This window comes from Fonticula alba, assembly GCF_000388065.1.
Source record: "Fonticula alba strain ATCC 38817 unplaced genomic scaffold supercont2.2, whole genome shotgun sequence".
Taxonomy (NCBI): domain Eukaryota; order Rotosphaerida; family Fonticulaceae; genus Fonticula; species Fonticula alba.
Window position 1 is genome coordinate 2,096,409 of NW_009242972.1, and position 24,392 is coordinate 2,120,800.

General features: G+C 71.2%; 3 protein-coding genes across 3 annotated transcripts in view; 2 read left to right on the plus strand and 1 right to left on the minus strand.

Annotated features, from left to right (window-relative positions):
* H696_01462 (hypothetical protein) overlaps nt 1-14,743 on the plus strand; it is a gene marked incomplete at both ends in the record, with an annotated part of 24,723 nt that extends 9,980 nt beyond the window's left edge. Inside the window, 11 exons of the mRNA XM_009495356.1 lie at nt 50-230; nt 346-453; nt 588-1,110; nt 1,247-3,303; nt 3,475-4,096; nt 4,321-5,315; nt 5,529-8,219; nt 8,553-9,202; nt 9,357-12,999; nt 13,295-13,625; nt 13,862-14,743. Of these exons, the coding sequence (XP_009493631.1) occupies nt 50-230; nt 346-453; nt 588-1,110; nt 1,247-3,303; nt 3,475-4,096; nt 4,321-5,315; nt 5,529-8,219; nt 8,553-9,202; nt 9,357-12,999; nt 13,295-13,625; nt 13,862-14,743 (12,683 nt within the window). The remainder of the gene's footprint in view (nt 1-49; nt 231-345; nt 454-587; nt 1,111-1,246; nt 3,304-3,474; nt 4,097-4,320; nt 5,316-5,528; nt 8,220-8,552; nt 9,203-9,356; nt 13,000-13,294; nt 13,626-13,861) is intronic.
* Nucleotides 14,744-15,032: 289 nt separating this feature from the next.
* Nucleotides 15,033-17,511, minus strand: H696_01463 (hypothetical protein). Its single transcript, XM_009495357.1, has 4 exons — nt 16,948-17,511; nt 16,385-16,696; nt 15,451-16,212; nt 15,033-15,262 (listed from the first exon to the last, which is right to left on the minus strand). The coding sequence occupies exons 1-4, from the start codon at nt 17,428-17,430 to the stop codon at nt 15,089-15,091; spliced, it is 1,731 nt and encodes a 576-aa protein (XP_009493632.1). The 5' UTR covers nt 17,431-17,511; the 3' UTR covers nt 15,033-15,088.
* An 852-nt stretch (nt 17,512-18,363) lies between these two features.
* H696_01464 (DNA-directed RNA polymerase III subunit RPC2) overlaps nt 18,364-24,392 on the plus strand; it is a gene marked incomplete at its 3' end in the record, with an annotated part of 6,611 nt that continues 582 nt past the window's right edge. The window contains exons 1-12 of the mRNA XM_009495358.1: nt 18,364-18,813; nt 18,948-19,211; nt 19,417-19,573; nt 19,654-19,771; nt 19,944-20,432; nt 20,766-20,948; nt 21,083-22,040; nt 22,363-22,761; nt 23,020-23,389; nt 23,633-23,769; nt 23,900-24,031; nt 24,265-24,387. Coding sequence (XP_009493633.1) covers nt 18,625-18,813; nt 18,948-19,211; nt 19,417-19,573; nt 19,654-19,771; nt 19,944-20,432; nt 20,766-20,948; nt 21,083-22,040; nt 22,363-22,761; nt 23,020-23,389; nt 23,633-23,769; nt 23,900-24,031; nt 24,265-24,387 — 3,519 coding nt within the window. The 5' untranslated portion in view covers nt 18,364-18,624. The remainder of the gene's footprint in view (nt 18,814-18,947; nt 19,212-19,416; nt 19,574-19,653; nt 19,772-19,943; nt 20,433-20,765; nt 20,949-21,082; nt 22,041-22,362; nt 22,762-23,019; nt 23,390-23,632; nt 23,770-23,899; nt 24,032-24,264; nt 24,388-24,392) is intronic.

The window sequence follows — 24,392 nt, forward strand, 5'->3', positions numbered from 1 at the left end:
CTGTCCTCGCTGGCGGGGCATGCGCGCACACGGCGTTCCCGGCCCGCAGGTCACCTGGCTATCCCGCGGTCGATTTGCGACTGCACGCAGGAGCTGTCCACCGAGCCAGTCCCTGGTGCATCGGAGGCCCTGCGCTGCGTGTCGGAAACCACCCTGCAGACCGACTCGCCAGCGGCCCCGGAGCCGGGGTACCTTCCGGCCCCGGCCGACTCGCGTGTCGCCGAACTGGCGTGCGTCCCGGCCAGTCTCCTCGCCACAATGTGCCAATGTGCCCTCTTTATGCTGACTCTGGCTGTCTCCCGCCCCCCCCCCCCCCCCCCCCCCCCCCTGCTCGCTGGCCGCCAGCAATTCTGCTCGGCAATTCCTTCGCCGGCAGGTGGTGGACCTCCTCCGGCGGCATCCGGTTTCTTGCCAGTCGCTGGCCTTCATCCGAACCTGCATCGAGAGTGGATGGTGTGTGGGCGCCGTGTGGCTCTTGCGCCTTTCCCCTTTTTTCCATTGCCCCCTCCCCCCCACCCTCCCCCCCCTGTGCCGGCATCCAGACTGACTCCCTTCCTGGGCCATCCCCTTCGGGCACATGTTCCTAGCTATTTCCCATACAAATCGCTGTTCAGCATCCCGCTGCCGCTGGTGCACACGCGCCGTGCCGCTTCCCTGCTGGGCCCCTCGCTCGGGGCCCTGGCCCTGACGCCGCTGTCGCTGACCCGGCTGCCGGGGGATGTGTTCTTTGTGGACGACCGCAGCGACTTCCTCACCTGTCGGGAGAGCTATGAGTCGGAGCAGCGGACTTTGGCGGGCGGCGTGACCCCGCCGGCACGCCTGGACAACCCGGGGCTCGAGGGGCGTGGTGCCGGGCTGCGCGCCGCGCAGCAGCCCGTCATCGATGTCATTGGCCGAGTGCTGTTGTCGAGGCCGCGTGGCGGCTGGCGGCGGATCCCCAGCAGTCGGGCATGTGCCCGGTGTCGCATGGCCCGAGGTCATTCCTTCTACAGCCTGTGCTCGGCAGATGGCGAGTCGCAGCGGGCCCTCGAAGATGGCCAGGCCGATGGCCATGCACCTGCGGAGGCCCTCGTCAGCCAGGACGTCGAGCAGCATGCCTGCTCGGTAAAGGTACGGCCTTTTTGGGAGGGGAAGGGGGCGCGGGGGCGCCGGGGGCGCCGGGGGCGCGGCGGACGCGGCGGACGCGGGGGGTGCGGGGATTCCCTGACTGTGGACCAACATGCTGACCGCCTTGGCCGTCATGTAGCCGAACAAGCTGCCCTTCTGGATTATCTTCTCGCTGAAGGCCGACTCGCTGGAGTTCTACTTCGCCGGGCCGGCCGGGGTGCTTGTGCAGCCGGAGGACCGCGACCGGGTGCTGGACGCCGTGTGCACGGCCCTCCTCCGGGTCACCAACCGCGTGAACCGGCAGATTCTCCTGCTGCACGCGTGGCAGACGCACCGGTGCTCGAAGTTGCTCATGCCGCCGGACGGGGTGCTGGTGGCGTCGCCGTCGGCCGGAGCCGGGGGCGTCGGGGGCGGGTCCAGCGGCTCGGCCAGCGGCCCGGGCTCCGGGTCCTTGATGTCGGGCTCGGTGGTGAGCACGCCGGCGTCCAGTGCGGTGGCCGGGGCCGGTCCCGGTGGGCCGGGCTCCGGGCTCATGTCCCCGGTGGCCGGAGCCGGCCCCGGGGCTGGGACCGGCCCCGGGCCCGGGGTCGGCGCCAGCTCCAGTGGCGGCCCCTTGGCCTCGGGCGGGGTGGGTGCCTCGGCCGGCCCCGGGCCCGGGGCCGGTGGGCTGAAGCATTTCACCGGCGGCCCGGCGGCTGGCGGCCACTCGGGCGTGGCTTCGCCGGTACCGGGAGGCACGAATGCCGGGCCGGCGGCGGCGGCGGCGGCGGCGGCGGCGGCGACGGCAGCCGCCGCAACCGGCGGCATGGTGGTCGATCTGGCGGAGGAGTTCTCCTCGGAGGATGATGATGACGACACCTTTGTCGGGGATTATTCCTCCAGTGCGGCCCTCGGGGCCGGGCTGCTGGCGGGCATTGAGGCTGCCCGGCGGGCGGCCTGGCAGATGGGGCTCCCGCCGCGGCGGGCAGACCAACCGGGGCCCGGGGCCACCGGCGGCGTTCCCTGCCGGGCGGCCATCCAGCAGCAGGTGGCCCCGACGCAGTACCCGGCCCTGGTGCTGCACCTGACACGGAATCGTGGCTTCCGGGTGGGGCAGTTCGCTTGCGACCGGGTGCACCGGGTGCAGATCCCCCTGCCGCCGCGGCTGCGCGCGGCCACGGCGGTGTCGCAAATCAGCGCCCAGCTGTCGACCATGGCCGTGACCAACCGACAGAATACCTTTGTCTACCGGCACCGGGACCTGATCTTCCTGGTCCGGCTGAGTGGCTTCGATGATGACAATCAGGCCGGGACCGGGGGGCCCGGGCCCGGGGCCGGCGGCGGCGGCGGCGGCGGCGGCGGCGGCGGCACTGCAGGAACCAGCAGCGCGCCGGTGTCGCTCATCGGCACCCCCGTGCAAATGGGCCTGACTTCGGTGGCCGCGTCGCAGCCGTCGTCCGGCTCGGCGTCGCCGGTCCCCGGGTCCGGGACCGATCGGCAGGAGGATGTTCGCCGCCGGCGCCTCGGGGCCGGAAGCCAGCTGCGTGTGGCGGCGGCGGCGGCGGCGGCGGCGGCGGCGGCGGCCGCTCGGCAATCCCAGCTGGAGGTGGCCGCCCGGCCGAGCCTGCGCGTGGCGCTCGGCGACCACCCGGGGTCCGGGGCCGGGGTGGCTCCCCCGCCGCCGACGCCGGACGCGGCGGACCAGGCCAGCGGCCGGCCCTTCGCGCGCCTGGTCCGGCGGCTGCCCTCCTCGACGCTGGTGGTGGAGATCTTCGGCATGTCGCGGCCGCGCGCCGAATTCACGTCGCCCTTCCTGCACATGATCCAGCAGAAAACCGTGCAGCTGGGCCTGACGGCCCTGTCGACGCAGCTGTCCCGCCATGCGACCCTGCGCTTGGGCCCGGCGGACTTGGCCTTCCTCTTTGCGCCGAGTCTGGACGGCGGGGCGCCGGAGCAGGTGGAGGCCGTTGCGGCGGCGGCCGCGGCGGCGGCCGTCGCCACGCCCGAGCTCCACTCTCCCCTGGCCGACAGTGTGTCTTCCTCCTCGAGCGAGGTGTTCGGGTCCACGTACCGGGCCCGGGCCGCCCTGCCGGCCATCTTCGCCCGGGACCCGCACATGCTGCTGCTCTTTGTCAAGCAAACGGTGTCCAGCTTCCTGGTGCCCTTGTCGCTGGCCAGCGAGTCGGAGCCCCTGATCCGGGCCTTCTTCGAGCAATTGTACGTCCGGTTGCGCCCCCGGGGCGGCGCTGCCGCCGTGTGCCTGCCCCCTGGCCGGCTGTCTGACATGCCAGTGCGCCCCCGCAAACCCCCCCCCCCCCAAAAAAACAACAACAACTAACAAACAAAAAAACCCCAACAAATCCCGGCGCTTGCCCCCGGCCCGCGCAGCTACCACTACCCCTCGACCGGGGGCGGCCCCGGTTCGGGAGCCGGCGCGCCGCCGGGCACCGACGAATCGCCCCTCCCATCCCCGGTGGCCGACGCCACAGGCCCCGGCCAGCAGCATGACCCGGCAGATGTGGCCCACACCCCGCCGGTGGTGCTCCCCGGGGAGTACTGCTTCCTGTACAATGGCAGCCACCCGCGGTCCGGGCCGGTGGGGGCGCACGAGCCGAGCTTCGGCTCCGGGGTGGCCTGCGTGCACCTGTTCATCGCCAACCACCGGGGCGAAGCGCTGTTCAGCTACCCGGCCGACCGGGGCTGCCAGCAGCCCCGATGCCCGGCACGCTGTCATGCCCAGCTGGACGCCGGGTGGGTGGCCTCCGTGTCGGAGGACATCAACACCATGCCCACGGCCTGGGCCGACTCGATGGAGGCCTGCCCGGTGCCCGGGTGGTCCCTGGGGCCCGAAGAGGGTGCCCATGCCAGCGGCCCGGCCGGCCTGCACCCGGCCCGTGGCTTGCACTTTGGCATCGACATCTGGACGCGCGGGCCAATCAAGGCCCAGGCTCTGTGCGAGCGCCTGCAATTGGCGGTCAAGCAGAGCTGCCACGACATGCTGGTGGAGCTTGTGCGTGTTTCGCCGCCGCCGCCGCATGCGCGCTGGCCTCGGTTCCCGCCACCGCCGGGCCCATGCCGCTGACGCCTCCTCGCGCCATCTAACCATCATATCATTCTCCCTCCGCCTCTCCTCCTCTCTCTCTCTCTCCCCCCCCCCCCTCGGGTTGACTCATGCGCATGTGCCGTTTGCCGCGCGTTCTCGGCGCTTCCTCGGCTTCCCACTGCCCGGCGCAGCTCATGGCCGAGGCCGATCAGATGAGCAACACCGGGTCTGCGAGCGTGCACTCGCCTCCGGCCGGGCCGATGGTCCCGTTGTCGCCGCTCTTCTCGCCCGGCGGCCAGGGGAGCATGCTGGTGCCGGGCCTGGGCCCCGGCAGCCCCTGCTGCCAGTTCTGTGCCGGGCCCGAGTGTCCGGCCGGGGCCCGGTCGCTGGCCCTGGTGTCGGATCTCCAGGATGAGGACCTGTGCGAGTGCCACCAGGCCGCGGCCGGCATGCCAGGCGCATCGGCCCTGCTTCCAGGGGCAATGGCCGCGGCCGCTGTGCCGGCGGCGGCAGCGGCGGCAGCGGCGGCGGCAGCCTCCCCGGACGCCGGGCCGCGCTCCCGGTCGGAGGTGGTTCAGCGCCTGCTGGGCAGTGCCCCGGTCGGGGGCCGCTGGCCCGGGGCGCCCTTCTACATCGGCGGCGCGAGCCAATCGGCCGGCGGGGACCATGTGTCGCGCTTTGTCCGGGAGGTGGTCCGCCCGCTGCGGGTGTTGCTGGAGGCCTCGGCCCGGCTGGGGTCCCCGAGTGTCGACGCGCTGGCGCTCGGGCCGGAGGCCTTGGTGTGCCTGGCCGCGCGCGATCTGTCCCAGGTGGAGGTGGGTTCGGGCGCTGGTGGCCCCGGCCTCGGCCCCGGCCCCGGCCCCGGCCCCGGCCCCGAGTCGCCGGGGGACTCGCCGCTGCCCGGGTCGCCTGGGCCGGCCCCGGTGGCCGACCTGCCGGCCCCCGGCACCAGCCGGTCTTTCCCCCTGCCGGTGACCCTGTCGGATTTGGCGGTGTGCGGACGGTCGGCCGTGCCGCGCGCGCAGCATGATGTCTTCGTGCGCGGCCTGTGCGACTCGGTGTCGCAGCTCCTGTCGGATTTGGCCACGCCCATTCTGCTGACCCTGCCGAGTCGCGATGTGCGACCCGACCGGGTGTCCCTGCCACGGGCCCACACCTCGCTGGCCCTGTCGGAGGACTTTTCCCTGTGCGTCTGCCCGGGCCCTGTCCCGCCGTGTCGCGATTGATGCTCCCGGTTTTGGGGCTTTTCCCGGCCACTGCCCCCCGGGGAGTTGCTTTCCTCTTCCTCGCCCCCCCCCCCTCCCCCTCCTCCGGCCCGCCTCTCTCCCTCTCTTTCTCTCTCTCTCTCTCTCTCTGTGTGTCCTCGCCTGGTCATGCCCTTTCCCCGCGGCACGGCAAGTCACTCGGTCATTGTTTGCGGCCTGGAGCATGTGTGTGCCAACTACGGCTTCTGCCCGCACCCGGACCAAATCGACGGCCCGGTGGGCGAGCACTCCACCGGCCAGTCGGTGGCCAACCAGTCGGTGGCCGGGTGTTCCGGCGGCTCGGTGGCCTCGGACGGGTCTTTCATCCACCTGACATCGCCTTTGTTCACCGGCGAGGTGACCCTCCCCGGGTCGTTGGAGACCAGCGGGTCGCCGGTGTTTGTCGGCTCCCCGGGCAGGGGCCCCGGCGGGGTGCACCTGGCCCTGGCCTCGTCGTCGCCATCGCTGGCGCCGTCGGTCGCGCCGTCGGTCGCGCCGTCGGTCCACCCGTCGCGCCGGTCGTCGGTCTTCTTCGGGGCCGGAGCACCGGCCGGGTCGGGCTTCGGCGACCTGGCGGGCGATCCGACCGACGAGGGCCCTGGCGCATCTCATGTGCTGGGCTTCCAGCCGACGGCCGGGGCCCGCGCTTCACCGGGCCCCGAGCGCGGAACCTTCACCGGGGCCCTGCCGCCCGGGGGGGCGGCGGGTTCGCCTGCGCCGGTGGCCGGGCCGGGGGCGACGGCAGCGGCGGCAACCCCCGCCACTGCCACCGCGCCGGTGTCCTCCCTGCCGGACGCCAGCAGCCTCCTGCCGGATCCGATGCCCTACGATGCCTTCCCCCCGCCGATCGGCTCGCCAGACCCCTCGGTCTACATGTCCCCGGTGTCCGGGGGCCTGGCCCAGGCGGTGGTCTCCCTGCCGGGGGCTTCGAGCTCCGGCGCCGGGCCCGGTGGGGCGGCCTCCTTTGCCGGGACGCACTCCGGCTCGCTGCTGATGTTCGGCGGCGGCGGGGCCGGCGGGGCCGCAGCGGCGGGCGGTGTCGGCGGCGGCGGCGGCGGCGGCGGCGGGACCCTGGCCACCGGGCTTGGCACCGGCACCGGGGCCGGCCTGGCCGCGCCGGTGCTCGGCCCGAACCAGGCGCTCGATGTGCGCCGCGGGGCCTTCCTGCTGATTTCCCTGACCGCCAGCACGGTGGAGCTCCAGGCATACAATGTGTCCCGGGCCCTGGTGGATGCCGTGTCCATGAGCATTGTCCGGCATGTGAGCTGGATGGTGGCCCGGCGGACGCTGATGGACCTGGCCTCCCTGCAGAAGCTGGGTCTCTTTTGCCGGGCCCGGCTGGATGCCCCGGCCCTGGGGCTGGTCCTTTCGCCGCCCTCCTTCGCGCGGCGCTTCCTGCAGTTGCCGGCCTTTGTGATGCCGGCGGCCGGCGGGCCGGGCCCTGGCCCGGGCGCCAGCACCGGTCCTGGCCCCGGTACCGGGGGCCCCGGGGCTTCCGGGTCCAGCAGCTCGGTGGCGGCGCCCTCGGCCGCCCCGGCGCGGGCCCTGAGCGGCAATGATGGTGCCGCGGTGTCGGGCCCGGGGCCGGCATCCGGCTCGGCCAGTTTCCGGCCTGCTCGCTCGACCAAGCACATTGCCGCGGTGCTGTCCCAGTCGCGGGCCGGGTCGGTGGCGGGTGGCGGCCATCCGGGCCTGGCCACGTCCCCCGGCACGGGGCCCGGCTTCGCCGAGCTGCCGGACCCCTCCGGGGACCAGGGCGATGGCCTGGCCGGGGGGGTGTCACTGCCTGCCGGGCGCCTGGTGCACCAGCTGGGCAAGCAGCCGGCCGCCGGGGTGACGGGCCCTGGTGGGCTCTTCCTGCCGGCCGGCGGGCTGGTGGGCGGGTCGTCGCCGTTGGCCCCGGCGTCGCCGCAACCGGCGGCCCCGGCAGGCGCGCTGGCGGTGGCCGTGGCCGGGGCCGCCCCCCCGGCCGATCCGCTGCTCAGCCAGGGCGACATCACCACCGTGGTCCTGAGCATTCAGGGGGTGCACTTTTTCCTGAGCTTCGGCACCCTGCCGAGTGGGGCGCTGCGGGTGAGCGCGGCCTCGGCAGCCGCGGCGGCAGCCACCGCGGCGATGGTGGCCGCCCTGGGCCCGGGCTTCCTGCCGGAGTCCGGGCCGTCTGGGGCTTCGTCGCCGGGCGGGGCCGGGCCGGGCCTTGCCACGACCCCGGGCCCGGGTGCCGGGGCGCCTGGCCCCGGGGCCCGGGGGTCGCGCGGGCTGAAGCACCTCCAGCTGGCCCCGCGCGTTGGGGTGCGGCTGTCCTTCGCCCTGCGGCCGGACACCATCGACCAGTTGATCCAGCTGCCCTTGCCACCAGCCCCCGGGGCCCTGGCGGCCGGCGTGCAAACGACGGCGCCATCTGTCGGCGGGCCCGGCGGCCAGCCGGCCAGCTCGAGCACCCTCTCGGCCGCCGGTCAGCTGGGCACTGTCCCGGGGTCTGGCGGCGCCTCGACCGTCGGCGGTGGCGGTGGCGGTGGCGGCGGTGGCGGCGATGCCACCCCCAGCGGTGGCGCCAGCCATCCGCAGCTCATGACCTCGCCGGCCTCGTCGTTGCTCCTGCCGCAGATCCAGGCCGGGCTCTCGGCCGGGGCGCGTGCCGCCGGTGTGGGCGCCCCCTCGACCGGGCTTGCCTCGCCCTCGAGCCGGCCGCAGCTGGCCCTGCCGACTGCCGGGGCGAGCGCCGTTGCCATGACGGCCAGCTGGCCGGGGCCGGTCCTGCCGGCCACCCGGCGACCCGGCGCGTCAGCCCGGTCCCAGCGTCTTCTGGCGCGCCTCGGCGTTGCTCCTCCTGTGTTGGCTCCGGTGTGCGTTTTTTTCTTGTCGTGCCCCCCCGCCCGGGCTGGGCCCTGTCCGCCCGTGTCCCGGCTGTGGCCGGCTCTTGATCTCCCTCCCCCTCTTTATCTCTCTCTCTCTCTCTCTCTCTCGTTCTCGTTCTCGTTCTCGTTCTCGTTCTCTCTCTCTCTCTCTCGTTCTCGTTTTCTCTCTCTCTCTCTCTCTCTCTCTCGTTCTCGTTCTCGTTCTCGTTCTCGTTCTCTCTCTCTCTCGTTCTCGCTCTCTCTCTCTCTCGTTCTCGTTCTCTCTCTCTCTTTCGCTCTCTCTCTCGCTCTCTCTCATGCCGCTGACCATCGCCGCCATAGTCACCCCACCGAGCCGAGCACCTCCCCGGCGATGGGCGACCCCGCCGCCGGGGATGGCTCCGCCGCGACGCTTCCCCCGCGCTTATCCTTCCTGGACCCGGACTTCGGCCTCTTCAGCATGGTGGCCGAGCCACCGGCCGAGGATAAGCCCACGAGCAGCGACCCGACGCCGGGAGCGGCGCCCACCGCGGGGCCCGAGCCGGCCGAGCACCGGGTGATCACCATCTCCCCGGCGGCGGCGGCGGCGGCCGAGATGTCGGGCGCGGCCCCGGTGCCCGGGTCGTGGGCCGGGCCGGGCCGGACCGGTTCCGATGCGGCCCCCCCGGCCGCCGGGCCGCCGCCAGTGCACTCGGCGCCCCCGGCCCCGCGCCGGAAGCTGGTGGACCTGCGCCTGCTGCTGCGCGATGTGCACTTCGCCCGGGACCTTGTTGGGCTTCCCCAGTGGCAGGTGCTCCTGCGGTCGGGCAGCTTCCTGTCGGCCTTCTCGCGGCGGGCCCTGCTCCGGCCGGCCCCGGCCGGGGACCCGGTGGCCGCGCTGGCCGGCGACCTCCGCGGGCTGCTCTTCGCCGAGCGCGACCTGGCCCGGGTGGTGGCCGCCTGGAATGCGGTCTGCCTGCGATGGGTCACCATCGATCGAGACCGGATGACCGGTGCGCGGGCGAGCCGCCTTTCCCTCTTTCTTTTGATTGTCTGCTCCCCCCCCCCCTCCCCCGTCTTCGGGAGGCCCGACGTGTGGCTGACATGCTCCGCCCGCCGTTTCTTGCGTGCCCCCCTGTCGGATGGGCTTCGGTTGCCCCGGCGCAGCCTCGGACATCGCCCTGCTGATCCAATCCAGTCGGGTGCTGTTTGTGGTCCGGGCGCCGATGTTTGCCTCCAAGCAATCTGGCGCCATCCGGGAAATCCATCCACCGGCTGGCGGGCTGGTGCCGACGGGCCGCGGCGCCCCGAGCACCCCGGCCGCCGCGGGCCCCACCACCGTGCAGTATGGCCCGGTGGACCTGGTGGCCGGGGGCGAGTCGGCGGCCGGGGCCGAGGGCGAGTCGGCCGCGGCCGCCCAGTCCTTCCTGCTGCCTGGCGTCCTGGAGCAGTTTGGCCGGCTGCGGCTGGCGGCCGGCATCGACACCCCGGCCCCGGGCCATGGTCTGATCAATGTCTCGGATCTGGCGTACTGCACCGCCGCCGCGGTTGGCGGTGACAGTGCCAGCGGCGGCGGCGGCGGCGGCGGTGACCCGGCCACGCCCGGCGCCCCGGCCGGCGCCGGCGCCGCCACCGCCGCCGCTGCGGACAGCCCCTCCGGCCTGACGGTGGCCGAGTGGTATGACCAGCACCTGAGCCAGTTCCTGGCCGACTACCGGGCCTACGCCGATTTGATTGGCATCGAGTTTGCGCACGAGGCGCCGGGCGGGCAGGCCGGGGCCGGGGCCGGGGCCGGGGCCGGGGCCCCCGGCGGCCCGGACGGCGGCGGCGGCGGCGGCGGCGCGCGGCTCTTCCTCTCGCCGACGGCCTTCGTCGGGCTGCGCGGCCCCGGAGATGCGGTTGCCCGGCGGGTGTACTTCTCCCGGCCATACACGGCCCCGAGCGGGCGTGTGGGGCTGCTGCTCTTCGAGCTGGGGTTCTACGACACATCGGCCCTGTTGAGCGGGAATGCCACCATCTCGGCGGCGGTGTCCGGGCCGCTGAGCACCACCCATGTCGGGTCGTTGCTGATCGGGTTCAATGTCTTCGCCGTCCGTCAGCAGCACCCCCGGCAGCGGGCTTCGAGCGCCATGATGACGGCCCTGGCCTTCCGGGCCCGACCGAGCCAGTCCCTGTCGATGACGGCCCCGCTGCAGCGGCAGCACTCGGCCCTGCGGCCGATTTTGGCCCGCGGCTCCGGTGGTCCGGGCTCGGGCTCGGGCTCGGGCCCGGGCTCGGGCTCGGCATCGGCCGGACTGCTGGCCGGGTCCACGGGCCGGGGCTCGTCGCCGCTGGTGGCCCCCCCTCGGGCGGGCCTTGTCGTGAATGACGAAGACCCGGAGCCCTCGGCACCGGGTGGGACGGCGGCCGGCGGCCCCCCCGGGACCGCTGTCGCCGCTGCTGCCACCAGCAGCACCACCCCCCCGACGGCCGGCACGGCCGGCTCCGCCAGTGCCACCGGGCCCGGGCCCCTGCTGCCCTCGGATGCCGGGGATGTGCGCTTTGTCCTGGCCGAGGGCAAGTCGCCGGAGGCCATGCAGCTCCGGGCGCGCATCGACCGACGCAAGGTGGTCGATGAGCGGGCCCAAATCGACGCGGCGTCCTACTGGCGCCGGCAGATCCAGCTGGAGGTCTTCACGCTGGACTTCTATGTCCGGCACTTCCAGCGTCTGCTGGAGCCGGAGCTCCGCTGGTCCAGCCAGTATACCCCCTCAACCGGGTACGCCGGGGGCAATGCCACGCGGCGGGCTGGGGCCGGCCCGGCGAGCCCGGCAGATGCGGCCTCGGCGCCGCCGCGCGGCGGCAGCCCCGGCATCCCGACGGCCATGCACCCGGCGCTGGATGTGGTGCAGCAGCTCCACCGGTTTGTCAGCCTGGCCGGGGTGTCGCCGCAGGCCCGGTCGCGCATCTACTCCGGGGTCATTCCCCTGCCGGACAGCTCCATGAGCCGGGAGGCCCTGGTGCAGTATCTGGCCCGCCAGTCGCCGGACTTCCACCTGCGGTCCATCTGGAGCGCCTGCCCGGAGGCGCGGCTGGTTTTGCGCTCTGGCCCCCGGGCCGGGGGCATGGCCGACGGGCCGGACCCGGGACCAGGGTCGGGCTCGGGCTCGGGCTCGGGCTCGGGCTCGGGCTCGGGCTCGGGCTCGGCCCCGGCCCCGGCGCCGCGTCAGCGCCCGGCCTTCTTCCGGGTGTCCTCGCAGGCGGACTTCTCGGCCCCGCCGGCCGGAGTGTCGGCCGACGCCACCACCACCCCCTTCGTCTATACGCTGGTGGTCTTCCCGGAGGCCGGGGGCCATGCCGCGCCGCTGGTCCTGCGGTACATCCTGCTGGTCAGCAACCTGGCCCATGTGTCGCCGCTCCTGCGCGATGAGGCCCTGTACACCCTGTCGTCCAAGTGCAATGGGCACCTGGCGTCGCCGGCGCTCGAGGAGCCGGTTGTGCCCCGGGCACCGACGGCCGGCCCGGTACGCGAGGAGTCGCCCGGTGACTCGGTCGCCACGCTGGCCGGGCTGCCGGCCGTGGCCGCGCACTTTGCGGCCCTGCTGTCGGCCTCGGCCGGCGGGGATCTCCCCCGGGTGGAGGCCCTGCTGGGGGCCCGGGTGGATGCCCTGGCCGCCGAGGTCGGCGCCGCCCGGGGCCCGGTCCTGCAGGCGCTGCTCAACCGCCGGGACGCGGTGTCCGGCGAGACGCCGCTCTTTGCCGCGTGCGCGCGCGGCCATGCGGCCGTGGTGGACCTGCTCCTGGGCCAGGACCAAACAAACGTCAACTACCCGGCCCGGCTGCCGCTGCATGTGCCCTACTCCTCGTCGGACCCGCTGTTCATGGGGCCGATCTTGCCCGGGGCCGCGAGCGTGGCCGCCACCGGGGCCGGCCCCGGCGGCGCCGGGTCCACGTGCCACCCGTCCCGCGAGTACTACCGCTTTGAGCGGGTATGGTCGCCGCTCTTCGGGGCGGTGGCCTTCGGCCGGGCGGCCGTGGTCCGGCGTCTGCTGCAGGACGACCGGCTGCGGCTGTCGCGCTCCGGCGCGGCCGGCCCCCACAAGCGCGGGTCCCTGCCGGCGGAGCTGTGGCTGCGCAACCGGGTGACCTCGCTGGAGGAGGAGCTGCCCTTTGCGTTGGAGTACGCGCGCCGGGTGCTGGCCACGCCGGCCGCCTTCGGCCGGATTGCCGGCTGCCTCGGGGGGTCGATCTGCTCGGACCCGGCGGCCGCGGCGCAGGTGGTGGCCGACCTGACCGCGGCCGCCGGGCGGCTGGTGCCCCGGTGCCCGGCCCTGGCGGATGTTCTGCCGGGGGCGGTGCCGGCACCGGACGCCGCGGACCCCGGGGTCCCGCGGCTCACCCTGCGCCCCGGGTCCGGGGCCGAGCCCTCGCTCCTGCGCATCATGGCCGACCTGGACCTCCGGTCGCCGGCCCTGCTGTACTACTTCCACGAGCGGGCCATCGGCCTGAGCCGGCTGTTCGCCGCGTCGACCGGGTGCTGCTTGGCGCACGCCTCGCGGCTGATGCTCCGTCGTGAGGCCGATGTGGACCTCTTCCCGGGGCCCCCCTCGGCCGGGGACCCGGGGCTCGGAGCCGGCGGCCAGGCCAAGTTCTGCTGCGCCTTCTTCCGCCAGCTGGCCGTCGATACCCCCGGGCCGCGGATTTCCCCCCGGCGCCTGCGCGGCCTGCTGCTGGCCGTCCGTGCTCTGGCCTTCGATCCGCTGTGCGACGCGGGCACCTACTCGCACCTGCTCCCCTCGAAGCACCGGCTGCTGCTGGGCTGCGAGACCTTGTACGTGTCGCATGTGTGCCCCCCCCCCCGTCTCCCCCCCCCGCGCCCTCCTCTGCCGGGGTCTTCGCCGGCCCTGTCATCCCTCGCCCAGGCTCCCACTATGCCGTCCCCCTTCCGTCTTATCGTCCTGTTCCCTCCCCCTCTGACCTTCATGTTTCTGCCTCCCTTTCCTTTCGCCGCTCCTCGGTTTGTGCCTCGCTGTGTGCGCGCCCCTCCTCGCGTGCGTGCCCATGCTGCCCCTGCCTTGCCCACTGGCTTCACCTCTCCCCCCCTCTCCCTCCCTCTCCCTCTACAGCCTGCAGAAGGTCCTCAAGAATGTGCGCATCCAATTCGAGCGCGACGAGCTCTGGAATCGGGCCCTCCTGACGGCGGCCGGTGGGTGCCTGCGCACCGACAGTCCCCCGGTCCCGATGTCCTCGGGTCTGGTGGACTTCCTCCGCGCGGTGGAGGACCTGGGCACCGGGACCCCGCTCGGCCGGCCGCCGGGCTTCCACCACGCGGATTTGATGCGGCTGCTGGATTTGTGCCGGCACCGTGCCGCCACCGACATCGACCCCAGCCTGCACGAGCTGGTGTCCATGCTTCCCTGGCCCGGCACGGCTCTCTTCCTGACCCAGGCCTTCGGGGTACGTTTTCGCCACAGCCCGAAGACATGCCCACGCCCACGCCCATGTCCACGCCCGCTCGTGCACATGCACCCGCCCGCCCCCCTCCCCCCCCCCCCCCCGCCCCCTCCGCGCCCATACTGACAAGCACTCGGCCATGTGCCCGCGCGCGCCTGTGCGTCCATGCACCCGGGGGAAATGCAAAACCCCTGCACCAACCACAACACACAAACAACCTGCCCCACTTCGGATCGCAGCCGGCCTGCCTGCACTTGACCGACACCGACGACGCGGCGGTCCCGCTGGTGGACTTCTCCCTCTCCGGGCTGAGTCTGCCGCCGGGCGAGGCGGCCTTGGGCGGCGATGTGCCGGCCGGGTCGCCGGGCGACCCGTGCCCCGGGCCCACGCTCCCCGCAAGTGGGCCGCTCCAGGGCGGGCTCCAAACGGGCGGGCTCCTCCGGGCGCCGCTGCCCTCCGGGGGGGCCGGCGCGTCGGCTCGCTTGCAGCACCATCTCCGGCCCGACTCGCGAGTGGGGTTCCTGCTGGTGCCGCTGGTGCCGGACACGGACCTCCTGCTGGTGGTCCGGTATAGCCTGGACGGCCAGCCGCTCGATGTGGCCAACAATTCGCCCGGCCCCACGGGCCCCGGGGCCGGGCCCTGCTCCCCGCGCTATTGCGAGTTTACATTCGTGCGCCGGGCACCTGCGCGCGGCGGCGGCGGCGGCGGCGGCGGCGCCAGGGCCTCCGACGGGGCCGCCGACAGCGACAACACCAGCGACATGTGCCAGCGCGAGCTCCGCCATGTGGGCCGCCTTGTCAACATCCTGTCCTTCCTGCTGTGGCAGCGCCTGCTCCTCGGGCCGCGGCGGCCGGGGGCCGCCGGCCCGGAGCCCGACATTTGGGCTCGGCTGGGTGGCCCCGGCGGCGGCCCGGCCGGGTCCTTCGACTTGGCTGGCAGCGCGGCCGCCAGCCCCCCGGCCAGCCCGGCCATCTCCCAATCCCCGTCCATGGTGTTCGACCAGGTGGCCGACATGCCGGCCTCGCCGCGCGCCGGGGCCGCCGGGCGGCCGCGCTCCTCCACCGGCTCCGGCCTATCCGGCCTGCTGGCCGGGCTGTTCCCCTCAGCAGGCCGGCAATGATGTGTGGCCGGCTCCGGTGCCGGCCGTGGTTCCCTCTCCCGGGTCCGGGGGAGCTGGGCTCGGAGGGAAGACAAACAAAGTGTGGTCTATTCAAGGGCGTGAAGCAAGCAATACACCGACACACCCATGCGTGAGCGTGTATGTGCGTGTGTGTGTGTGTGTGTGTGGGTGCATGGTAACATACGAAAGAGGGGGCTGGGCGGACGGAGGAGGGAAAGGACAGAGGGGGGACGGGAGAAGGACGGGCGGGACCGCCTCCTCCTCGCCTCACCACACGGCAGGGAAGGGGGGGGGGGGGAAGGGGAGGTGGCATGCGGCGCGGGGAGGATCCGCCAGGCGGGCACATCACTCGTCGGCCGCCGTGGCGGCCGGGCCGCCGGTGGCCGCTTCCAGCATGGCGATCAGCTTCTCATTGATCTCGGTCAGGTACTGCACATCGGCCCGCAGGGTTTCATTCTGGGTCTGAAGCTCCAGCAGTTCCTCCGGCTGGGCAGCAGCAGCGACAGGGGCAGCGGGGGTCTTTTTTTCCCCCCCGAACGGCAGGGAGGGCGGAAGGCAGCCACAGGCGCGTCAGCGGGACATCAGACAAGCACACGAGCAGAAGCCAGGCAGGGGGGGGGGGGGCGGCAGCGAAAAAAGCGGAGAAGAAAGAAGTCACACAGGGGCGGAGCAGGCGACCAAGGCCCACACGGCGGAGAGCCACGTACCGGCTGCTTGTCGGCAACGGCCGCCGGGCCCGGGCGCCCGGCCAGCAGAAGCGCGGCCGTGGTGCGATCCTCCCACCAGAGAGGCTCAAGGGGCAGAGCCGCGCCGGCCGGACCGGGCGAGTGCCCGGCCACCGGCGCGTGGACCACCCACCCGGCCAGGTCCTCCTCGCGCGAGCCGGGAACCGACACCGGCGGGAGGGCCACATGGCGGCGGACTTGCGGAGCGGCCAGCGCCGCGGCATTGCCACCTCCAGCATGCGAGGAGCCGGCCCCCCCGGCGCCGGCCAGGCGCTCCGGCGTCGGCCGAGCACAGGTGGCCAGGGCCAGCGCCTCGGCCTCCGGACGAGGAAGCAGCTGCAGGAAGTTCACCGGGCCCGGGCGCTGTGGCAGCGACCGGACCACCTGCCTGGAGACCAGGTCCCACAGAAGCAGCACGCCATCCTGCGACCCGGAGGCCAGGAAGGCCCCGTCCAGGCTGACCGCCAGCGCGGTCACCGGGGCCTTGTGCACCGTGAGCGCAACGCGCAGGTCCCCCTCCGCCGAGCCGGCGGCCCAGGACCCGGTGGCATCGGTCAGCCCGCCGGTGGCACCGCCGTCCCCATCGGACGCCAGGCTGACACCGCGCGCCAAAATCACCCGGTAGATGTGCCCATCATGGCAGCCAGCCCACACGGCCCCGGTGGACGGCTCGAACACCAGCGACAGGGCCACCGACGGCAGGTTGTACGTGAAGAGAAGGGCCCCCGTGGCCAGGTCCCACATCTGCCAGGCGGCCCATGACCCGACGGCCGGCAGGGGAAGCGCGTGCAAAGGTGGCGTCAGCATGTGGGGGCGTGTGCAGGCCAGCGGCGGCTTCGCCTGCCTGCCTGCCCCTCGTGGTGCCGAGGCCGGATACATGGAGGCCGCAGCCAGGAGCCGAGGGATGTGCACGCACCTTCAGGGTCTTGTCATGGGAGGCCGACAGGACGCGAGCCGAGTTCAGCCCGCCCGGGGTCAGGGCCACCGCCGAGATGGGCAGCGAGTGCTGCGAGGACCAGGCATGCCGAGGAGGGACACTGGCCTCATCGGCGGCCCCGGCACCGACAGCATTGCGCGCGATGGCATTGAACACGCCCACCAGGGACCAGGCAAAGACCGAGGAGTCATCCGAGCCGGACACAAACCCCAGCGAATCGTCGGTCCACTGGATGCATGTCACCCGGGCGTAGTGCGCATCCCACGACTGCACAAGGGCCCCGGTGCCGGACTGTTCCCGCGGCGAGATCGAGCCCGTCCGTTGGTCAGTATTTCAGGGGGCCAATGGTGGGGTATGGATGTGCGTGCGACCGGGCGAGTGAGCGAGGGAATGAGCGTGTGGATTGCAGACGCACGCGGCATGCAATGCACACACACACACACACACACACACTCACGCGCTCACCGCCACCCCCCTGACACACTTGCACACTTGCACGCCCACACAGAACAGAAGACAAGAGCAAAGACATGGTCACGTACATCCCACAGATACAGCCGGCCAGAGGCGCCGCCGGCCACGGTCCATGCGCCACAGGGCGACCGCGCCAGGCAGGCCAGGCGCTCCGGGCCGATGGCCCGGTCCACCGGTGCCTGGCGATCCCACCGCCACGCTTGCATGATGCGATTGTGCGAGGAGATGGCCACCAGCGGCGCGGCGGCCAAGAAGCAGGGGGGCATCTGCGGCGTCGGGGCCGGGGCGCCGGCCGTTTCCGGGACCAGCGTGGCCAGCGGCATGGCCAGCGGCACGCGCAGCACCGACACACACCCCGGGTCCACGAGCAGCGGGCCGAAGGTGCCGAGCGGCGCGCCAGAGGGCACCTCCAGCAGGCTGACCACCGCGTCCGGGCCGATGTGCGTGCTGTTTGACGAGACCACCACACCGGGCGGGGCCCCGTGGCCAATCGCCAGGGCGAACTCCAGCGGAGAGCGGCCAGCCACCTGGGACAGCAGACCCGCGGACATGTGCGGCGAAGGGGGGCGCGGCGCGGAAGCGGGGCGAAGGGGGCGGGAGGAGGGGGAGAGAAGGAGGAGGGGGAGGAGGAGGGCGGGGATCCACGCGAAGCGGATTGCGCAGGGGGCCGGAGGAGAGCCGGGAGTGGGAGGGAGGGGGCGGGGAGGAAAGGCAGAGGGGGCGGGGGGGGGGGGGGGGCCGTGTTTGGGCGAGCCAGGGCAGATCGCTGGGGTCCACCCACGGCGCAGATCTAGCACCAGGCGGGACGGGAGCGCGCGGGAGGGAACACCACGCCGGGCGCCATCGCACACGCGCGCGCCGCCGCCGCCGCCGCCGCCGCCACCGCCGCCGCCGTCTCCCGGCTGGCGCGCTCGCACACGCCCACCCGGCCACGAGAGCGCCGGCAGGCATGTTCCCGCGCGCGAGCCGGCCGGCGTCCAGCGGGCGCGTGGTGTCGAGCCCCATCCGTCGGCACGCTGCCGCCCATGCAGGCGGCTTAACTCGGGCGCCGATTAAGCCCGGACATGATCGCCGGCAGGTGGTCCGGCTTTAGGTTCGGCCTGGGGCCTGCGTTGGGGGCTGCGGCCCCGCGGCTCGGGGCCTCCTGCCGGCTGCGGCCCGGGCCGCCATCACCGCGACCCGCCGCGCGGCCCTCCCCCCCCCCCCCCCCGGGTGCCCCCCTGCCACCGGAGTGCATGGGGGGGGGGGCGGGCGGGCGGCGAGGAGAGGGGCTACACAGGCGACACGACCATTGCACTCGGGTCTCGAGGCGCGAGCGTGCGTGCGTGCATTCGCATGCGCATGCGCAAGGGGAACGGCGAGGTTCTCTGCCACATGCGTGGCGATGCGTTGGCTAGGAGCCTGGTCGGCGCCCTTTTTCGGACCCCATAGACACGGGGGTGATCCACGCGAGGGGACCGGCACCTGCTCCTCCTCCCCCCCCCCCTTTCCCTCTTCCTGCCTCCCTGCCCTGCCCGTGTCGCCTGCCGCTGTCGCGCGTCTCCTCCACCGCCCGCACGCCCGCCTCCCTCTTCCCCCCTCCTGATCTCCTGCTCGCACATCCACAGGGCGCGCTCGCCTGTCGCAGTTGGTCGCGCACCCCCCTCCGCCGGGGCCTCCGTCGGCCGCTTTCCCGTTCCCCCCTCCCCTCGCTCCTCCTGTCCCCTCCCCCCGTGCCCCGCGTAGACACGCCCCGCGCGGCCGCCATGGCGCCGAACACCCTCGCCCCGATGTCGGTGGACAAGGGCGCCTGCCCGAAGACCGCCAGCCGGAGCCACCCCGCCAAGAAGGCCGCCGGCGCGGCCGCCAACCCGGACAAGTACTCCTCCTTCGGCAAGGACGAGTCGGCCGCCGATCCGGAGTCCGACCTCTACAAGCCGATCCCCACGGTGCAGGTGCGTCGTCGGCAGCCGGCCCGGCTCGGGTGCCCAGTTCGGGTCTCGCCGGCTGCCCTCACCCCCGGCCGCCCCATCTTCCTGGCCTTTCATCGCCGGTCGCCCTAACGCCCCGTGCTCCTGGTCCTCCCCAGGACAAGTGGAAAATCCTCCCCTCCTTCCTGGAGGTCCGCGGCCTGGTCAAGCAGCATCTGGACTCCTTCAACTACTTCATCAATGAGGACCTGCGGCTGATTGTCAGCGCCAACGCCCGGGTGGTCAGCGACGTGGACCCCTCCTTCTACCTGAAGTACACCAATGTCTATGTCGGCAAGCCCAGCATCGAGGAGGACCTCACGCATCATGACATCCGCCCGCAGGAGTGCCGCCTGCGCGAGCTGACCTACTCCGCGCCGATTGTGCGTGCACCCGGCTCCTCCTCCCCCCCCCCCCCCTCTGCCCTTTCTCTTCCTCTCCTCCCTGTCAGGGGCCCTTCCGCCCATCCCGCCATGCCCTTTCGCGAGAGGGCGCGCGTGCGCGTCTGTCCCACCTGGGCAGCCGTCTAACCCCCTCGCTGCCGGATCCTCTCTCGCTCTCCGCCTGCCCCGCCCTCGCTGGTCGCAGTTCGTCGACATCGAGTACACTCGTGGCCGGTCGATCGTCGGCCGGCGGGGCGTCCTCATCGGCCGCATGCCGATCATGCTCCGGTCCTCGCACTGTGTTCTCTACGGTCGCACCGAGGACGAGGTCATCCAGATGGAGGAGTGCCCGATCGATCCCGGTACGTGGTAGTCGGCGCGCCTGCCCCTTGCCCCTGTCTCGGGCCACCTCTGACCCACCATGCCGCCCCCTCGCCCCCAGGTGGCTACTTCGTGTGCAAGGGTGTCGAGAAGGTCATCCTCATTCAGGAGCAGCTGTCCAACAACCGTATCATCGTCGAGCTCGATCGCAAGGGCTTTGTCACGGCCTCGGTCACCTCGTGCGTTTTGCATTCTCCCCCCCCCCCCCTCGCCCCTCCCCCTCTCTCCTCCTGCCATCGGGATCTTCGCCCCACGCCTCCGGCTGCCCCGGCTGGCCTAGCAGCAGCCCCCACTGACCTGGAGCCCTGGGCCCTGCCTCGGCCTTCGCGCGCGCGTGCGCCCCTCTCCCAGGTCCACCCACGAGCGCAAGTCCAAGACCAACCTCATCACCAAGTCCAACAAGATCTACCTGAAGCACAACTCCATGACCGAGGACATCCCGATTGCCATCATCCTCAAGGCCATGGGCATTGAGAGCGACCAGGAGATCATCCAGCTGATCGGCTCGGAGCAGATCTTCGCCGATGCCTTTGGCGCCTCGCTGCAGGAGGCCTCCCTGGCCAAGGTGTTCACCAGCCACCAGGCGTTGGAGTACATCGCCAACCGGGTGCGCATGCCGAAGCGCGCGTGGGGCGGCCCGGCCGTGCAGCGCCGCAGCCGAGTCGATGAGGCCCGCGACATCCTGGCCCAGGTGGTGCTGGCTCATGTGCCGGTGCCGCAGTTCTACTTCCGCAAGAAGGCCATCTACATCGGGCTCATGATCCGTCGAATGATTCTGGCCCAGAATGACCCGTCGCACATCGATGATCGTGACTACTATGGTAACAAGCGTCTGGAGCTGTGCGTCGGCCTCTCTTCTTCAATTGTCATATTTCCCCATCCCTCCTTCTCTCTTCTTCTCTCTTCTTCTCTCTTCTTCTCTCTTTCTCTCTTTCTCTCTTTCTCTTTTTCTCTCTTCTTCTCTCTTTCTCTCTTTTTCTCTCTTTCTCTCTTTCTCTCTTTTTCTCTCTTCTTCTCTCTCCCCCTCTCTCCCTCTCTTCCCCTCTCTCCCGCTCGCCCCCTCTCTCTCCCTCTCTCCCCCTCTCTCCCCTCTCTCCCCCCTCCCCACTCCTCCCTCACACTGACTGACGTATTCGTTCTCCCCTCTTCCTGCGCTGCTCATTCCCGCCCCAGTGCCGGCCAGCTGCTTGGTCTCCTGTTCGAGGATCTGTTTAAGCGCTTCAACTTCGAGCTCAAGCGCAGCATCGACCAGACCCTGAGCAAGTCCAACCGCTCGCAGCCCTTCGACGTGAGCCGTCTGATCCAGGTCCGCCAGGATGTCATCACAAATGGCCTGGTGCATGCGATCTCCACCGGGTGCGTCCGCCCGCCCCTCTGTCCTCCCCCCCCTTTTTTTGTAGCTGACATGCATGTCGGCCTACTGACGCCTTTCTCCACTGCCCCCCTTCTCCCCCCCCCCCCCACACACACACGCGCCACACGCCACGCAGGAATTGGTCCGTCAAGCGCTTCAAGATGGAGCGCGCCGGTGTCACGCAGGTCCTCTCGCGGCTGTCCTTCGTGTCGGCCCTCGGCATGATGACGCGCATTAGCTCGCAGTTCGAGAAGACCCGGAAGGTGTCCGGCCCGCGAGCCCTGCAGCCGTCGCAGTTCGGCATGCTCTGCCCGTCGGACACGCCGGAAGGTGAGGCGTGTGGCCTGATCAAGAACCTGGCGCTCATGACTCACGTCACCACGCACGTGGCCGAGACCCAGATCGCCAACATTGTCTTCAGCATCGGGGCCCAGGATGCCGAGCTGTACAGCGGCACCGAGCTGGCCGGGTCCACGGCCCTGCCCGGGGTCGAGCCGTACCTGGTCTTCCTGAATGGTAGCATGCTGGGTGTGGTGAATGATGCGGACAAGTTTGTGTCGGAGTTCCGGCAGATCCGCCGGGCAGGCCTGGTGAGCGAGTTCGTCTCGGTCTATCGGAACAGCGCTCAGCGGTGTGTGCACATTGCCAGCGATGGCGGCCGCGTGTGCCGGCCATTGGTCATCGTGGACACGCGAACCGGCGCCCCGCGGGTCACCGCACGGCACATCACCGAGCTGCGCCTGGGGCTGCGGTCCTTCCAGGACTTCGTGCGCGATGGGCTGGTCGAGTATCTGGATGTCAATGAGGAGAATGACTCGCACATTGCCCTGTACGAGAACCTCATCCACCGGGACCAGACCACGCACCTGGAGATCGAGCCCTTCACCATCCTCGGTGTGTGTGCCGGTGTCATCCCCTACCCGCACCACAACCAGTCCCCGCGTAACACCTACCAGTGCGCCATGGGCAAGCAGGCCATCGGTGTCATCTCCTACAACCAGTACCAGCGCTTCGACACGCTGCTGTATTTCATTTGCTACCCGCAGCGGCCGCTGGTCACCACGCGGGCTTTCCAGATGGTGGACTTCGACAAGGTGCGTTGCCGGCCGGGTGTTTTCCGTGTCCTGTCGGGCGGTTTTTTTTCTTCTCCCCCTTCCCGCCCTGGACTCACTCCATGCCCTTTGGCCCTCTCTGCCGGTGCTGTCGCCCTCTCTCCGCATACGCGCGCGCACACGCACGCACGCACACGCACGCACGAACGCACGAACGCACGAACGCACGCACACGCACGCACGAACGCACACGCACGCACGAACGCACGAACGCACGCACGCACGAACGCATACACGCACACGCACGCACACGCACGCACGAACACATGCACGCACACACGAACACACATACACAACCGGACAGCTCCCTGCCGGGCAGAACGCCATCATCGCCGTCATGAGTTACACCGGCTATGATATTGAGGATGCGCTGGTCATGAACAAGGCGTCGCTCGATCGTGGCTTTGCCCGATGCCAGGTCCTGCGCAAGCACTCGACCGTCATTAAGAAGTACCCGAACCAGAGCTTCGACCGGATTGTTGGTCCGCCCCCTGGCGACCAGACTGGCACCAAGTTCGGCGTCCTGGAGGCCGATGGCATTTGTGGCGTCAGTGAGCGCATCGAGCCGGGCCAGATCTACGTCAACAAGCAGACCCCCATCAATACCAGCGGTACCCTGCGCGATTTGTCCGTCATCTCGGACGCCAGCTTCAAGAGTGCCCCGATGACCTTCCGCTCGCCGTGCTCCGGCTACATTGACAAGGTGCGCTCCGGCGACGCAGGCCCCGACGGGGGGGGGGGGGGGGCGCCCGCTGCTGACTCGCTTTTGCTTGCATTCATTGATCTTCCCTCTCTCCCTCTCGTTCTTTTCCTCCTTTCCTTTTATTCACTCCTCTTCCTCCTCCCCCTGGGTCCCCCCTCCTTTGGTCTCCCTCGGCCGCGCGCGCGCGCACACACACACACACACACACACACACACACACACACATCCCCTCACATGTGGACACACGCACACGTGTAGGTGATCCTCACTCCGAACAATGACAACCAGCTCCTGGTCAAGGTCAACATGCGAACCACCCGGCGACCGGAGCTCGGCGACAAGTTCAGTTCCCGTCACGGGCAGAAGGGTGTCGTCGGTGTGATCGTCAACCAGGAGGACATGCCCTTCACGGATGAGGGCCTCTGCCCGGACATCATCATGAACCCCCACGGTTTCCCCAGTCGAATGACCGTCGGCAAGATGATCGAACTGCTGGCCGGCAAGGCCGGTGTGCTTGAAGGCGAGGACCGCTACGGCACGGCCTTCGGCGGTGACAAGGTCGATGACATGGGCGAGCAGCTCATTGCCCACGGGTACAACTACTTCGGCAAGGACTACCTGACGTCGGGTGCGTGCGGCGCCGGTTCATGCGCGCCCTGGTGTGGCGGCCGAGCACCGAAAGCGTGTGCCCTTCCGCCGGGCCAGCGCCAGCCGGCCATCTTCCTCTCGCCCTGCTCCACCGGCACCGCCTCGGTGTTGCTAACTGCACCGCTGCCCCCTCGCGTCCCTTCCTCTTTCTCTCTCTCTCTCTCTCTCTCCCTGCCTGCCTGCTTGGCCCTGTCCGTCTGTCCCGGGCGTGGACAATACCCAGGTGTCACGGGTGAGGCCCTGACGGCATACGTCTTCTTCGGACCGGTGTACTATCAGAAGCTGAAGCACATGGTCATGGACAAGATGCATGCCCGTGCGCGCGGCCCCCGTGCCGTCCTCACTCGCCAGCCGACCGAGGTGCGTGCCCCATCGTCGGCCAGGGGCCTTGAGATGGATGGCCCTGTGTCTATGTGCCTGTTGGTGCCCTGCTGTTCCTTGACTGACCTTTTTTTTTTCGCCCCCCTCCCCCTGCCCCCACCTGGCACAGGGTCGCTCTCGAGATGGCGGTCTGCGCCTGGGTGAGATGGAGCGCGATTGTCTGATCGGCTATGGCGCGTCCATGCTCCTACTTGAGCGCCTGATGACCTCGTCTGATGAGTTCGAGGTTGACGTGTGCAAGGTGCGCCTGTAACGGCTTTCCCCCTCGCGCCCCCTTCCCTCTCCTGGCTTGCTGTGGGGATCCTTTCATCGCTTTTTTTTGTGCCCCCCCACTCGCAGCACATTGATCTAACCTGCCCACCATCGTCGCCACCGTCATGTGGGTATGCCCACCGCCTCCGCCGCCGCCGGCCTTGTTGCTGCTGCTGCTGCTGTTGCTGTCGCTGTTGCTGGCCGTGGGGGGGGATGAAACAGCGCTGCGGCCTTCTCGGCTACGCCGGCTGGTGCAACTACTGCAAGTCCTCCTCGGAAGTCAGCCATCTGAAGATCCCCTACGCGTGCAAGCTCCTCTTCCAGGAGCTTCAGGCGATGAACATCGTCCC

Bases quoted from the DNA above. Each gene is read 5' to 3' on its own strand.
- H696_01463 (XM_009495357.1), bottom strand. From the start codon at position 17,430: ATGTCCGCGGGTCTGCTGTCCCAGGTGGCTGGCCGCTCTCCGCTGGAG. The intron at 16,213-16,384 runs GTGCGTGCACAT...GCCGCCTGGCAG, and splicing joins CCCATGACAAGACCCTGAAG to ATGTGGGACCTGGCCACGGG. The intron at 15,263-15,450 runs GTACGTGGCTCT...GGGGAAAAAAAG, and splicing joins CCGTTGCCGACAAGCAGCCG to ACCCCCGCTGCCCCTGTCGC.